We start from the raw sequence: 15,734 nt of genomic DNA, 5'->3' as shown, positions 1-15,734 counted from the left end.
TAGGTTCACTTCCATATTTTCAGCATTTTCCAACTAAGTAGTCTCTTACTTGTTTCCATGTATAAAGTGTGACCAAGAGCCCAAGTTACATCCTTTAAAGAAGCTCTGAAATAAGCGCTGTCATGTGTGACCTGTCATCGACCTCAGAGCTTTTCCATGGATGTTCCTGGGTGAAGGAAAATGGTCCCCAAAGTAGTGTGGTTTTCTCCATCCCTTCCCCTCATCCTCATACCTCTACCCACCCAAAATTTTTCTTTTCCAAAGATTTTGTAGGAAGGCAGGACCTCTGGAGGTGTCTGGGCCTCAGTGCTGCTGTGGAGGAGTTTGTCACGTCCAGTGTTCTTCTGAAGTGGAAGCAGGATGGTGGGCTGGGTCACTGGGGGTTGACTGTTGGGATATCACTTTTCAAGGGGAAAAGTGTCCTGTAGTAGGACCTGTGCCATGTAGGAATAACTGAACATTAAATGTGCAGCTTAGTAGTCATCAGATGGTTTTTGTTCCCCAGTTTGGGGGCTGTACCTGCAGATGCAGAGGAAAAAGGTAAGAAAAATGTGGTTTAGATGTGAAGTGTTCAAAGTCTGACTCTCTCTTGATCCCACTTCAAAGGGCATGTGTTGACTCTTCCTGGGCTGCCTGAGCCTTTGGAATGGGGTTGGGGGCACACCCACAGCTGTCTCTGCCAGCTGAACTTTGGGACAAACGGGGTACACGTTTTTGGCAAGGATATAAAATCTCTGTGCTCCCTTCTGTTCCCCTGGGCAAATTTTTGTGAAATAATGAGAGTCCAAGAGTGTTTTGCCAGTTTTATGGGTTTTTTAATTTCAGAATGTTGGTCATTGCCCATGTGACAAGGTGCCTTACACTGAGAAGTGCTAAGGCCTTTTTATTGCTGTCATGGCTGAATTTATTACCTCAAACTTCTCTAGGGTGAAGTTTGGCCTTTTATTGTAAATGGCCACTTGGAATGACACCAGGTCCCATCAGCATCCTGGAATGATGCTGCTGCAGTCTAAAAGTAGGCAAGAGAGGAATAAGCCTGGATGTTACTGAAATTATTACACACTTTAATTTGTGAGCAGGGAGCAGGTTAATTTGTCTTATGTTATCTGAGCAGCTGCTTCAGTGATCTCAGTGTCCCTTTCAGCTTATGACTTGCTTACACTGCTGTCACCACTTGCCATTTGAAATGTTTTTAGGCTGGAAAAACATCCTTGATGTCACTCTGACATCACGTATCTGTCTCGTGTTCTCAGGAGCCCTGGACTTTGAACATATTGAAGAACAAGCTGAGGGGATCTTTGGAGGAAGGAAAGTATCTGTTCATGGGTGCTCATCAAGGGGGGCTCAGAGTGCCCAGGCTGCAGGGCTCCCAAGGAGGGGCAGCTCCAGTTCAGAGTGAGGTGGTGACTGGGGAAAGCTTGGAAACAGCTACCACACCTACTCAGGCTTCATTTTCTTAAAATGACTTGGATGCAGCTCAAAGTAGGGTCCAGTTGGATTAAAAACCACAGATAAGGGATACAGGGGTCCTTCAGCCGGAAGAATCGTTGTGGGAGGGCTCCACTTGTGTGTGTAAAAGCCAAGGTGGAGGATTAAGGCATCTTAAGCTCAGTGCTGCAGTAAAATCTTACTTGGGTGGAAGAGTTTGTGCAGGCAAAGACTGGCAAAACTTTGAATTGGATAATGTAAGCTGAGTGGACCCCGAGCAGTGAGATTCTGGAATAGCCTCCCTCTTAACAGCACACAAAAACCCTGTCTTGAGGGTTTGATTCAATAAATTTCCTCCTCAATTAAAAGTAAGAAAAGAGGATTTCCTCCTGCTAAGTGGATGAAGAACCTGCTGGGACACTCAGTCTGATGTGCCAGTTAACTCCTCCACTCTGTTTTCAGTGAGGAGAACACCCCTCTGGATTTGGATGATCATGGTGGCAGAACGTTCCTCCGAGTTCTGTTGCACTTAACCATGCATGATTACCCTCCCCTGGTGTCTGGAGCACTGCAGCTCCTCTTCAGGCACTTCAGCCAGAGACAAGAAGTCCTTCAGGCTTTCAAGCAGGTATGTGTGAGTTCCAGGAGTTATTGCTCATCTGAATGTGTGTATTGCAGCTAAAAACAACCCTTTTTGTGCAACTAATGGATTGCATTCATATAAGGTTCAACTGCTTGTTACCAGCCAAGATGTTGACAACTACAAGCAGATCAAACAAGACTTGGACCAGCTGAGGTCAATAGTGGAGAAGTCGGAACTGTGGGTGTACAAGGGCCAAGGTCCTGACGAGGCCATGGACGGTGTGCCAGGTGAAAACGAGCACAAGAAGAAAGAGGTAATTGGGCTGTGTTTGTGCAGGTTCCTGTGTGGGTATTTTGAGGGTAGCTGTGTTCAGAACTGTGGCAGAAGCCCATCTTCCCAGCACCCTGAGTAGCCTGCTGAGGCTGGCTGTGTACTTCTAGGTTAAGGCAAGAGTAAGGGGAGAACATGAGCTGGTTGATGCCAGGTGGAGATTCCTCAGGACTAGCAGCCACTGAAGTGTCACCTTTAGGGTCTGACAGAGCTGGTTTGGGTTGGTTCTGGCTCCCCAGTTCTGTCCTTCCAGCACTGACCGATCACATGGGATTTGTCCAGTCAAAAGCGCCTCAAGTAAGGTAAGGGCAGAGCTGTGAACTGCTCAGGTGATGCCTTTGGAGTCATGGCACTGATTAAATGGCAGAACAGAACTGTGCTTGATCTCTACCTGATAATCCAGGACTTTCCTGACATGCACATCTGACTTGGAGCTCATTAAACACGTTTTGCCTCCGTATAATTTGCAGTCAGACAGACAGGACTGGGTGAGGGAATCCAAGAAACAGTCCCTCGGTTATGAACATTTATTGTTGGAAGTAAAGACAAGTCATTTACTTGTTGCTTTTCTTGTGGAGGTCCTGAGAGGCATTTCTTAGTATCTGTGCAGTGACAGTTTAATAACAGGAGAGAGGAAGAGAACGTAAGGGTTTTTTTGGGAGGGAGACTCGATTAGAGGCAGAATGTGACAAGCAAAGGAAAGGACAGGAAGTTGCTGTCTCTGAAATCATCCCACCCTCACCTTATTTTGTGTTATAGAGGTCAGTGTGACTTGACAAGATAATTGTATGTGTTTTTGTGAGGCTGTCAGAGCTGGAGGATGACAGTCCTTCCCAGGAGGAGAGCGGGCGCTGTCCTAGAATGGTAATTTTAGCCTTTGTGAAGGCAGTAGTATAAGCTACTAATAAACTGTCTGATTTTATCCTCAGGAAGGTCACAGCAAGTCCCAAAAGCCTGAAAGTACTAGCAGCTACAACTACCGGGTAGTAAAAGAGGTAAAACTTTGCTTCTTGATAGTTCCCTGGCAGTGTAAATGAGTAACAGAGCTCTGGAGAGCTGCAGTCAGAGGGAGGCACCCAGGAAAGTCTGAGTCACTGTGCCATTGTGGAAACTATGTGCTGAGTAATGACATATCCCAGCTTGAATGGGAAGCCAGGATATAATAAGCACGACGTGTGTACTCTTTCCTTGAGGATGGATTAGTGAGAAACGCGACGTTTTGCTGCTGTTTCAATGGTAACACAATATTTTTATTGTTAAAGACTACAAAGGCAGGAGGCAGGGGGAGAAGCCATTTAGTTTGCCCTGGTCCTGAGTACTCCTGGCACTCAAACCCACCGTGCAGTTGGAATTTAATGTAGGGAACACCAGACCGAGAGCGTGTGCTGGTGCTGGTGTTGGTGTGAGCTGGAGGCCTGTGTGTGGAGCCTGCTGGTGGGTTCACTGGGCCTGGCTGAGTTCTGCAGGAACGTAGAATCACAGAGCATCCGGGGCTGGAAGGGACCCACAAGGATCATCCAAGTCCACCAGCCTTAGTCAGATGCCACGGATGGAGCCTGGGCCACGAGGTGCTGCCTGGAGCCGCTCTGCTCCGTGCAGAGCAGTTTTTCCCTGTTGCTGCTCTCTGGGACCTGGCATTCTGTGAAGGAGAAGCCAGGCTTTGGGCTCTAAAGCCAGTCTCTCTGCAGATCCTGCTGCGGCTCAGCAAGCTGTGTGTGCAGGAAGGGGCCTCTGTCAGGAAGAGCCGGAAGCAGCAGCAGCGACTCCTGCGGAACATGGGAGCCCACGCCGTGGTGCTGGAGCTGCTGCAGATCCCCTACGAGAAGGTGGGGCTTCTCTGTGCTGTCACCCTGCTTTGGGTCCTGTTGGCAGGCTTTTAATGCCTCCTCCGAGTCTTGGATACGTTGGAATGTGTTGGATCCACAGGGGCTGGTTCATATGGTCTCATAGTCTATAAAACAACCACATTTTGGGGAGCTTGGACAAGCTCTGTGTGTTTGAAGTCTTTAACATAGTTATGCACTAGTTCCTGAAGAAGTGTTTGTCTGCCACAGCTCAGAGTAAGACCAAGGCTCAGCTCTGAGCTTTTCATGGGAGGCATGTGCTGCCTTGAAGCTGAGCTGTGGAAGCAAGACCCAGTTGTTGCTATGGGGCAGCTGCATGCCCACCATCCTGGGAACACCAGAGTGCCTGGTCCCCATGGGATTTGGCAGGTCTGCCCAGTACAGACACAGACCCCCTCAGTTGTAGAGTCCCAAACTCCCCCTCAGAAGTGAGTAAGTACCAACTGGCCCTCCAGGTCAGGCCAGTACTCATAATGAGCCATATCATATCCACATGTTGTCAGCAGTGCAGTGTGGAGCCCACTGGGCTGGGTTTGGAGCCCACTGGGCCTGGGTTGTGTGTGGCTGGAGCCTGCACAGCCCCACGCTGTGCTGATGCAGCACAGCCCAAGTTGATCACTTGGCTGCCCATTAGTCACGGGTGACGGGTGCTTATCAGTGCAGAAGTGACAAGTGTCCTGGTCACTCCGCTGTCCTCCTTTCCAAACTCCCCAGGTTTCTGAGAACCAGTAATTCTGGACAGTAGCTTTGATTAATGTTAAGTCTCATGGTTTCTTGCTTCATATTTTGCTGAAAATGGGCAGCAAAAACACTCTCCAACATCTTGTCTCCTTTCTGCCCTGTACGTGTGAATGTGCATTGGACAGGCAGCATGGAAGGGGTTTCACCCTTGGAAATGTATGAAATTCCTTAAAAGTAAAAACAGACTCTTGATTTTCCAAACTGCATCTTCTGCCACGGGTGGGTTGGGAACCCACACTGACGTCAGAGGAAAGGCACCAGTTGCTCAGCAGTACTTGGAAGTGTGCAAGGAGTGTGCAGGTTCCAGTAAATATCAGCGGGGCCGAGCTGGTGCAGTGACAACTTTCCGTGTGTCCTTGCCATGGACTGCCCGTCTGCCTGAGCAGTGGAACATGGCAGAGTTCCTGGGCAGCCCCGAGGTGATGATGTGTGGCTTGGCCGGCGTGCTGGGGTGTTCAGAAGTGTAGAAGTGACTAAAGCACGTTGCTGGCAGGCCTGGCCACCGAGTAGGCAGTTTTAGGGAATAAACTACTGTAATTTCTATTATGGGCTTCATTTTTGGTGCTCTTTAGAGCTGTGGAACAGGCCAAACTCATCCCGAGCCTCTGTGAGCTGGGTGGAGGTTTGTTTTCCTTCGGGGTGTGAGGGACGTGACAGTTCCCTTGCAGAGCTGGAGCTGTTGCTGATCCAGTGCTCACCTGAAAGTGAACCTTGGGAGTCCTTTTAACCCCCTCTTGTTTGTCATGCAACCCCAGGCTGAAGACACGAGGATGCAGGAGATAATGAAGCTTGCACACGAGTTTTTGCAGAACTTCTGTGCTGGGAACCAACAGAACCAGGCCTTGCTGCACAAGCACATAAACCTGTTCCTTAACCCAGGGGTAAGAATAACCTCAGGCCACGATTTATTTTTTGTTCTAGGCAGGGGAAGGGACTGGGTTGTCCTTGGTGATGCCTCAGGGGCTGTTCTGATGCAAGATTGGTTGAAGAGGTCGCATTTTGTTTTCATTCTGAAGCCTCAAAGGTTGGCAAGATGTGTGTTTAGGGCCATTTCAGTGTAGAAAGTTCAAGAGGCTGAAGTGGAGTGAAAAATAGTCTGAGATAGGGGCTGGGGTGTTGACAGATGAGGTCCTCACCAATGTCCCTCCAGCCCTGCAGGAGTGTTGGCTTTATCCTGACCTCTCTGGGGGCCCGGTGGGTTGTTTATTTCCTGATTTCTTTCTTCCCTTTGTCCCTTAGATCCTGGAAGCAGTGACAATGCAGCACATTTTCATGAACAACTTCCAGCTCTGCAGCGAGATCAACGAGCGCGTCGTTCAGCACTTTGTCCACTGCATCGAAACCCACGGCAGGAACGTTCAGTACATCAAGTTCCTGCAGACAATCGTCAAGGCAGAGGGGAAATTCATTAAGAAATGCCAAGATATGGTAATGGCTGAGGTGAGAGCTGCAGGGATTTGCAGGGTCTGAACAGAAGTTTTCACATAGCAGTTGGTGAACATGACAAATTGATCCTCTCGCTTCGGGGACTGCCAAGAAGCTGACAGTGAGCTCTCAGCATGCAAAAAGAGCAAACAGCTCCCAGAAAGCTCAGGCTTTTTGTGACCAAAAGCTTTCTGAGCTCTTGACTCACAGGTGTAACGAGGGGTTGATAATTAATGGCACAAGTTACTTCCTGGCACATGTGCACAGCAGCACAAGGGTGGGATTATGAAGCAGGGGTGCCTTTCTCTGGCAGAATTGCCTTGAAGAGAAATAATTAAATTTCAAAATCTCTAATGCAAAAGGAGAATTTTACCATGGTAGTGTTTTGATGGGAATTCTTTTACCATCCCAGAATGGTTTGGGCCGGAAGGGACCTTAAAACCCATCCAGTCCCATCCTCTGCCATGGGCAGGGATGCCTCTCACTGTCCCAGGCTGCTCAGAACTGGCCTTGGACACTCCCAGGGATGGGGCAGCCACAGCTTCTCTGGGCAGCCTGTGCCAGGGCCTCCCCACCCATACTTTTCCTAATAGCCAATCTTTCAGTTTGAAGCCATTCCCTTGTCCTATCACTCCAGGCCCTTGTAAATAGTCTTAGCAAGATGTGCTTACTCAGCTGTTTAAGTGCTGAAGGTGGAAAAGATGAGGGTGTTCCTTAGGTGTGTAGGTGACTGGGAAGTTGGAGTGGCAGGGTAGAAGGGAGAGGTAATAGAAGGGTGAGTAAGTGCCTCTGAGTGGGATATTGGATGTGATCCAGGGCGGTGTATTTGCATGTCTGATGGGATGTTTGGCCTCCTCAGCAGGGGGAGCCCCAGGATTAGATTTCTCAAATCTGGCTTTGTGCATTAATCCTGGTAGATTGATGGAAAATCTTCCAGATTTTGTTGTTCAGCTCCAAAGCAGCTTCCTGAGCTCACCAACACACAGCTGAGTCGGTGAGGTGGTCAGCAGCTGCTGAGCAGAGGGGGGTGCCTGAGAGGTTTCCTTCTGCCTTTTATCCCACTATTTTTCCCAAACCCTGGGGGAGGACAGCCCTGGATCCCTGCAGCTGAGTGCTCAGCAGTGCCCAGCCTGGGGCAGGTCTCACTCTGCTCGTTCTCCTTCCCTTCCTGGGGTTCCAGGAGGTCTGAGCTGCTCTGAAATCGTGGCCAACCGGGTGTCAGATGTGAAGCTGATGGAAATCTCCAGTGTGTGACTTAAGGTGTCACTCTGTGCCTTGGAAGATGGATGGTGTTTGCTCAGAAGGGTGGAAGGAGCGAGCCCTGAGCCCTCCCAACCCTGTGTCCCCGGGCAGGTCTGTGACCAGCACAGAGCTGCCCACAGCTGCATTGAAAAGTCAACTGAGGCAACAGAACATGAAATAAAAAAGCACAACGGAAAGTCACAAGTTTGTTGGCACAGCTTCTGTCTAAGCAGGCAGCTGGGCTGGCTTTGAACTTCTTCAGCAGTTCAGAAGTGGTAAATTGTTTAGGAGAAAATGTCCTGCTCGTGTCCTGTCTCCCGTGAAGGCAGCACAGGAGCAGTGCCCAGCTGACCCAGTGCTCCTTGTGAGTGTCTGGGGAGCAGCTCAGGGGGATTGTCAGCCCCAGACTGGGGGGATGCTGTGGGGAGATCTGGGCTTTGACCTGCTGACGGAATGTTCTCCTTCCCTGGTAGCTGGTGAACGCAGGAGAAGATGTGCTGGTGTTCTACAACGACAGAGCCTCCTTCCAGACCCTGGTGCAGATGATGAGGTCGGAGAGGGATCGGATGGACGAGAACAGCCCCCTGATGTACCACATCCACCTGGTGGAGCTGCTGGCTGTGTGCACCGAGGGCAAGAACGTCTACACGGAGATCAAGTGCAACTCCCTCCTCCCCCTGGATGACATTGTGAGGGTGGTGACCCACGAGGATTGCATTCCTGAGGTGAGGGCTGACAGAAGAACTGGCCTGTTCCTATTTGAGATGTGCTGATTTTGGGTGAGAGAGGTTTGATATTGCTGAGTGTGGCCTGGGAAGGGGGTGGTGCAGGTGGGCAGTGAGCTGGGAAACTGGAAACCCTGCTTCTGCTGTCAGCACCCCTGGCCAGTCTGGATGGTGAAGTTAAATCCTTTCATACTTGCTCCTTAGCCATAAAATAGGAATGTGGTGCTGTACTTGGTTATTTTATAAGGTTCTTGAGGCAGAGAGGTTTGTGGATGTGCTGCTAACCTTGAACAGATGGATCTGCAGGTCTGGAAATGATTATGATGCTGACGTTTGGTCTGCAGTAATCCTGGAGGTTTTTTATTGGATGGTGTCTTGCTATTCACGGCATTAAATTTCACCAGTGGTTAAATAAAAGGAAGTAGAATTCCAAATTATTTACGAAGCAGTTTTAATGTGACATGATATTCATTCATACCACCATTCAGATTTTTATTCCTTATTAATTTTTTCCTCTGCTTTTAGGTGAAAATAGCCTACATCAACTTCTTGAACCACTGCTATGTGGACACAGAAGTAGAAATGAAAGAGATTTACACCAGTAATCACATGTGGAAGCTGTTTGAGAACTTCCTGGTTGACATCTGTCGGGTAATACATCTGTACCAAGGATCTGAATTGAGAAAGCTCAAAAGAGCCTCTTTAATATACAACAGTAAGAGTAAAACATAGCAGTGCATCAAGGCAATAAGCTCCCTGAATTCTGTGTTCCTGTAAATTTATGTGTGCCTTCTTTTCCTTATGCCTGTGGATTTCATTAGTCATATTCCATGGAACACATTAATATTTTCCTTTTCAGAAGAAAAAAACCAACCAAACCAGAGCTGAGTGAAGCCCCACACCCTGCTCCTTTGCCCAGTGCCTCTTCTGTCCTGCCACCTGGTTTGCTTATTCTGGCCAGGATGACTGTGCTCCTTCCTGAGCACCGTTTTTTGGCAGGTCAGGACAGATTTTTTTCCAAGCCTGGCATTTCTTCGGCCCTGTGGCTTTTTGCCTGGGATTCCAAGTATTTCCCCATACGAAAGCATTACACCCCAGTGCTCCCTACCCTTCTCTTGCTCTCCCCCCAGGCTGTGTGGTTCTCTCTGTGCCCCCAGAGGTGCTCTGTGCCAGCACATGGTACCAGTGGCACCCTCAGCTTTGCTCCAGAGCTCCAGTGTCATCAACACCGGCACGGCAGGGAACTGCTGGGACTGGAACAGTGGGAAAGCAAGCATTGCAGGCTGTAAGGGTGGCTGGTCTGCCCTGGTGAGCTGCTGCTGAGCTGAGGGTGGTTTGTCCTGCAGGCCTGTAACAACACCAGCGACAGGAAACACGCGGACTCCATCCTGGAGAAGTACGTGACGGAGATCGTGATGAGCATTGTCACCACCTTCTTCAGCTCCCCCTTCTCTGACCAGAGCACAACCCTGCAGGTAGGAAAATGCAGAGACAGGAAAGGGAGAACATGCTGCCAGGGCAATTCTGCTCAGTCCACTTGGGTGCCATTTACCAGTTCAAAAGAAACACGTGTTGTGACAGGGGAACAAATATTTGACTGTTCTTGTGACCTTTTGCTGGAGAAATGGAAAGATTTGTAGATCAGAGTACAGGCTTTTCTAGAGAAGTTGAAGTGTTGCTTTACTTCCTTAGTGGATTCAGCTCTGTGCTACCAACACCACCCAGGCCATTTGGAGAGAGTTTGTGTCACAGAATGCTTTGGATTGGAAGGGACCTTCAGGATCACCCAGCTCCAACCCCGTGCCATGGGCAGGGACACCTTCCACTGGGCCAGGTTGCCCCAAGCTTTGGTAGCAAACTTTCCAGGCTTTGGAAAATGTCTGGAGGAGTGTTGTATTACAGAGCATGCCAAGGTGATTGATTAAAGAAAGCATGTTTTATAGAAATATTCTGATTTCCCTTAAAAACATTCAAAAATATCCGGAAGCTCCAGTTGTCTCACTAAGCTGAGTAGTATTATCCCTTGTTCAAAAGCTGGGGAAATGTGAAAGAGGAGCTTGGAACTCTTGTGCAGTGGCAGAAGGCAGAGATTTCCCCAGCAGAGCAGCAGTGTCAGGACGTGGCTCTGATATTTGTGTTTGCACAAAGATGGGAGGAGTGTGGGTGGAGTGGGCAGGTGCCTGGCAGCTCTGGCACAAGTTTGAGAGGGGTAGTTGTTGAAACTTGATGCAGCCTGGTCGTGCCAAAGGCAGATGTTTGCAGTGCAAACTCCAGGTTTTATGGAATCCCAGAATGGTTTGGACTGGGAGAGACCTTCAAGATTATCCAGTTCCACCTGTGCCATGGGCAGGGACACCTTCCACCAGCCCAGGTTGCTCCAAGCCCCGTCCAGCCTGGCCTTGGACACTTCCAGGGCTGGGCAGCCACAGCTTCTCTGGGCACCCTGTGCCCGTGTTGGGTCACCCTGGGTATCTCCTCTCTGAGTGCTGGGGCTCAGCAGCTCCCTTAGGCTCCTGTCTCCCTGAGCCTGAGCAGGGCAGCAGCTGATCTGCTCCTCGTGTGAGTTCAGCTGCTGTTGTGTATCACCCTCATTTGTTGGAACTTCATCAAAGAAATGAGAAATTGAGATTGTTAACCTTGTCCTTGGGGCTCTGCCCTCCTCTGCTCCCTCTGACAGCCCCACATACCTGGGCTGTTCTGCTCTGGGTTGTCATCTCTGAGCATACAGCATTTGAATACTCTTTTTGCCATCCTATTTTAGCCATCTGTTAATGTTCTATCAGCAGTTTTTCCTTAGCTTCTCCATCTCCCCCTCTGTCTAGCAGGATGAAGTCACTCAGCTCACCTCTTTTCCCGTCTCAGTTGATAGATGTGGCTTGTCCTAGATTTATCTTTCTTCTACATCTCGAAGTTAAAAGTTGTTTCTCTCCCTTTTTTGCCTGACTCTTGCCCACCCCCAGGGATTCTGACACCTGAGGTGGACAGCTGGACCACCTGGCTGGTGTCCAGCCCTGTTCCAGCTGGGATTTTCCCTCCCACCTGAGACACTGCAGCCCCTGTGCCCGATCTGCACCGTGTCCCCAGCGGTGAGGGATGTGGCCCCTGTGCTTTGGGCCAGTCCCTCCCTGTCCTCTCTGCTGCTCCTTGTCATCCTTGCCATCCCATTCCTCGCTGTGCAAGCCTCCTCTTGTCTCCTGCTCCTTCGTGTCACGGCTTGACTGAAATGGTACCTCCCTTGAGCCAGGACCAGCCTTGCTCGTTCAAGGAACACCTTGTACATCTGTCATGTGGTTCAAAGCACATAAAATTAGGAGAACATAAATGTCCTTTCAGGGAACAGCTGCCCAAAACTGCTCCTTAACAAGCACTCTTTAACCTGTTTGCCTCCTGAGGCTGCTGCTGCCCAAGGCTTTCCTTCCCAAGTGGAGTCGGAGACATGAGGAACGTGGAGTAAATTTCCTGTTTGATTTATTGACCTAGTTTAGGCAAATGAAACATCTCGGAGGCTTTTTAAGACCAAGAAGTCTTTCAGCATGCAGTGAAAGCAGTATGTGGGTGGTTTCAATCTAAACATGCAGGTATTTTCAGGGCCCTTGGTGAATGCTACTGTCTAACATGGTTTTGGTGTTTGACTTAATTCCAGAAAGGATAATTAGTCTTTGCCTCTTAGCAGGTTTTGGGTTTTGAATTTTTGTTCTCCTTTTGTACCTTTCATAATGGTGTTTGATTAATTGATCTAATGGATTTAATTATCTAATAGATTTATCTTTTTCCTCTAACTCCACTTTTTTCTCACTAGCAGGCATTTCTGTTGGCCAGAATAAAAGAGGTATTTTTTTCACTGGTTCCTAAGTCTTGTGGTCTTTGCACTGTGGTGTAGTTCCCTTAGCTGATAGAAGCATTCCATAGCTAGTAGGCACAGGGACACGGTGTATTCCCTTCACTTTGAAATATTTAAAATACTCTTTCCTCTACAGGTAAAGTAAATTGTTCTGTTAGGTAATCACTGTACAAAACCAAACAGGGAGTTTTGGTCACTATTTTTGGGCTGGTGCAAGGATGAAAGTACAGGGCCGTGTGTGTGTTGGAGCAGCTCAGCTGTGTGTGGTGGGAGATCACCTGGTGAAATTCAGGGCTGAGAACCACACCTTGACTCTGGCTGGTCTGCAGTAGCTGTAGAGTTTGCCACTAACTGCCACCTGTGTTCCAAATTACACACACGCAGCTGGTTCCTTAGTAAATTAGATACCAGCTAATAGTGCTGGAAATGATGAGTTTTCAGCTCTGGAGCTGTGCTGTCGTGGAGCCAAGTCCCATTTTCCTGTGGACTCTTGAGTCAGCTGCTGGTCAGTGCTAAAGCAGGGATCTCTGTGTGCCAGGTTTGCTGATAGCCCTGATTAAGCAGATGAAGGTGGCTGCTTATTTCCTTTGCTTAGCCAAGCCTCAATTACTGAGACTTGATGCTGTAGAAACTCCTGTTCCACGTTTCCCTTCCAGCACTGGTTCCCACCCTTCCCACCCAGCTGTGATCGTGTGGTGGATTCTCTGGCTACAACCTGGAGCTGCCCAGCAAGTGGCTGCAGACCAGCAGTGCCAGCTGGAGCTGGGGTCACCTGGAGGTGATGGTGCCCATCTCAGCAGGGTGAGGTTGACTCTCTCTCCCCTTGCCTTGCAGACTCGCCAGCCCGTGTTCGTGCAGCTGCTGCAGGGGGTGTTCAGGGTGTACCACTGCAACTGGCTGATGCCCAGCCAGAAGGCCTCTGTGGAGAGCTGCATTCGGGTCCTCTCAGATGTAGGTAAGAAGTGGATGTGAGCAGAACCAGCTGCTCGGACGTGGTGATCCAGAACTTGCTGCTTCCATCTCATCCTTCCCTAAAGGAAGGGTGGTTTCCTTCCCCCAGGTGCCACCCCTGGATAAGTGGTGGCCAAGGTGCACAGAGCCAGGGTTGTGTTGATAAATGGTTGAGCAATAGGTGGTGTGACTGTCACATGAAGTGCTCTCTCTGCTCAGCCTCCAAACCCTGCAGCAGAGAGATAATTTTATGCCACTCCTTCCCATGATTTGCTCCACTTTTAGTATCAAGAGGAGTAAGTTGTACTGGGTATGAGGCCAGGTGCTGTTGGATGGGTGTGCACGTGTGCCAGCACGAGCTGTTGGGAATGTGTGTGTAGGGGCAGATTCCTCCTCCCACACTTGAGAGACAGTAAACAGCTCTGAGGTGTGAAAGCCTTTAACACAGTCCTGCACAGGTCTGACCCACTGCACAGGGACTGAGCACTGCCTTGGTTAAAACGCACTCAGAGAACCATGCAAGCACAGTGAGGTTTGGAAAAGACCTCTGAGATCACCAAGTCCAACCGTCAACCAGTGCCACCACCATGTTCACCCTAAACCATGTCCTCAAGTGCCACACCCACGTGTTTTCTGAGCCCTTACAGGAGTGGTGACTCCATCGCCTCCCTGGGCAGCCTGTTCTGATGCTTGACATCCCTTTCCACGAAAAACTTTTTCCTGTTATCTAATCCAAACCTGCCCCTAGAACAAGTTGAAACCATTTCCTTTCACCCTGTTCAGGAGAGATTGTAGAAGGAATTGCAGGTAGAGGTTTGTCTTGTCCTCGTGTTGGTTCACGGGCTCACGGTCTCAGTTCTCACTGACTTTGCTTGTTGCAGCCAAAAGCCGAGCGATTGCAATTCCCGTGGACTTGGACAGCCAGGTGAACAACCTGTTCCTGAAATCCCATAACATTGTGCAGAAGACTGCCATGAACTGGAGGATGACTGCCAGGAACGCTGCCCGCAGGGACTCGGTGCTCGCCGCCTCCAGGGACTACCGCAACATCATCGAGAGGCTGCAGGTGATGCACAGCCCCCTTCCCCGGGAAAACACTGCCCTTCCTCTAGGATAACTGTGAAACAATTAAACTGAAGGTCTCATCTGGCCAAACCCTCAGGTCTTTCATTTATTCAGGCAGGATGGGCCTACTTGTCCTGCCCCTCTCCTTGTAAGACTCTTGTCCTTGCCCCGTTTATCAGACGGATTTGCCCGTGGCTGTGTCTGTTGTTTAACGCTGGTTTGCCGTCGGGGTTGTCTTGCAGGACATCGTGTCAGCCCTGGAGGACCGCCTGCGTCCCCTCGTGCAGGCAGAGCTCTCAGTGCTGGTAGATGTGCTCCACAGGCCTGAGCTGCTCTTCCCAGAGAACACGGATGCCAGGAGGAAATGCGAAAGCGGAGGTTTCATTTGCAAGTAAGTTGTCTTGGGATTCTGGCTTCTTGTCAGGAGGGTTTTTGTTGTATTTTGCTTTTCCCCAGTTTTCCTGTACCCTGTGGAACAGGGCCCTCGTGTCCAGCTTGGTAAACACTTGATATGCTTAGAAATACTTGTAAAACACAGTATTTTGTGATATGGTAAATGTAATTTGTCCTCGGAGGGGAAAAAGTTGCCCGTGGGAATGGGGGAAGACTGTTTGATGTGCTGTCACAGCCAACGCTTAAAAATGCTTGTTTGCTGCAGGATACAAGTGCTGGTATAAATGAGTTCAGTTTTGAGCTGATCCCAGTTGTTTGATACCTGCCCTCACCCCAGTAATGTTTGTGAGGTGCTTGGGGAGTACCTCAGGATCAGTTGTTACCGTGTGCATCACCCACAGTGAGAGGGAAGGAAAGGGAAAGATTTACAGGGTCGTTCAGAGGGCAATTTGAGCAGATCCAGCGTCTCTGATCACCTCCTGGAGGGGTGGGTTACGCACAGAGTTTATGGAAACTGAGTTCTGAGTAAGTCCCAAGTGCTGGGTGGGATGGATTTTGGGCTGCACTATCCAAGACGCTCAAAATGTGTTTTATCCAGGCTGTTATATGGGATGCAGTTTTCTTACTGCTAAAGGGCTGTTCTAGAGGACCATCAGGTCCTGAATCCCACTGATTCCTTGCTGCCTGGAGTCAGAGGGTGTTTTTGGCTCTCCAGGTTCCTTCTCAGCTTCCCTGGTAGCCGGTCAAGTGTTGAGAGAATGCTCCCAAAACGGTTGTATAATGGTATGATAATAAAACTTGTTTGCAGCATAAACCAGTTAAGACAACCATGTGTATCTTACCCTACTTTTAGAATATTAGCACTAACCTGAGCTGTGATTGATTGCTTTTTTCAGGTTAATTAAGCACACAAAACAGCTGCTGGAGGAGAATGAGGAGAAACTGTGTATTAAGGTATTACAGACGCTCAGGGAAATGATGACCAAAGATAGAGGCTATGGAGAAAAGGTAATGTGTTTATGGTCCATCACTCTGTATTAAACAGTCTTTGTTCAGTAAAGGAAAATGAAATTCCTGCTCTTTCAGCTGTTTTGTGAGTGTAAGCACTTCTGGGCTGGAGCAGGAACAAAACATTTTCAGTCAACTAATACTTTTTAAATATTTGA

General features: G+C 49.2%; 1 protein-coding gene across 10 annotated transcripts in view; it reads left to right on the top strand.

The window, feature by feature from the left end:
- The window catches only part of ITPR1 (inositol 1,4,5-trisphosphate receptor type 1), a 158,258-nt gene that overhangs the window by 71,288 nt on the left and 71,236 nt on the right, over positions 1–15,734 (top strand). For all 10 annotated transcript variants that reach the window (XM_050313080.1, XM_050313079.1, XM_050313081.1 and 7 more), the window contains 14 exons: positions 1,254–1,308; positions 1,891–2,056; positions 2,154–2,324; positions 3,271–3,336; positions 4,030–4,167; positions 5,682–5,807; positions 6,166–6,366; positions 8,067–8,318; positions 8,844–8,969; positions 9,665–9,793; positions 12,994–13,114; positions 13,992–14,176; positions 14,418–14,566; positions 15,465–15,576. In XM_050313080.1, the coding sequence (XP_050169037.1) occupies positions 1,254–1,308; positions 1,891–2,056; positions 2,154–2,324; positions 3,271–3,336; positions 4,030–4,167; positions 5,682–5,807; positions 6,166–6,366; positions 8,067–8,318; positions 8,844–8,969; positions 9,665–9,793; positions 12,994–13,114; positions 13,992–14,176; positions 14,418–14,566; positions 15,465–15,576 (1,997 nt within the window). The remainder of the gene's footprint in view (positions 1–1,253; positions 1,309–1,890; positions 2,057–2,153; positions 2,325–3,270; positions 3,337–4,029; positions 4,168–5,681; positions 5,808–6,165; positions 6,367–8,066; positions 8,319–8,843; positions 8,970–9,664; positions 9,794–12,993; positions 13,115–13,991; positions 14,177–14,417; positions 14,567–15,464; positions 15,577–15,734) is intronic.

The sequence above is a fragment of the Myiozetetes cayanensis genome, unplaced genomic scaffold (assembly GCF_022539395.1).
Source record: "Myiozetetes cayanensis isolate MyiCay16 unplaced genomic scaffold, myiCay2020 scf18, whole genome shotgun sequence".
In the NCBI taxonomy this organism is placed as follows: domain Eukaryota; kingdom Metazoa; phylum Chordata; class Aves; order Passeriformes; family Tyrannidae; genus Myiozetetes; species Myiozetetes cayanensis.
The sequence above is the reverse complement of the archived record's forward strand: the minus strand, read 5'-3'. Positions and strand labels throughout refer to the sequence as shown.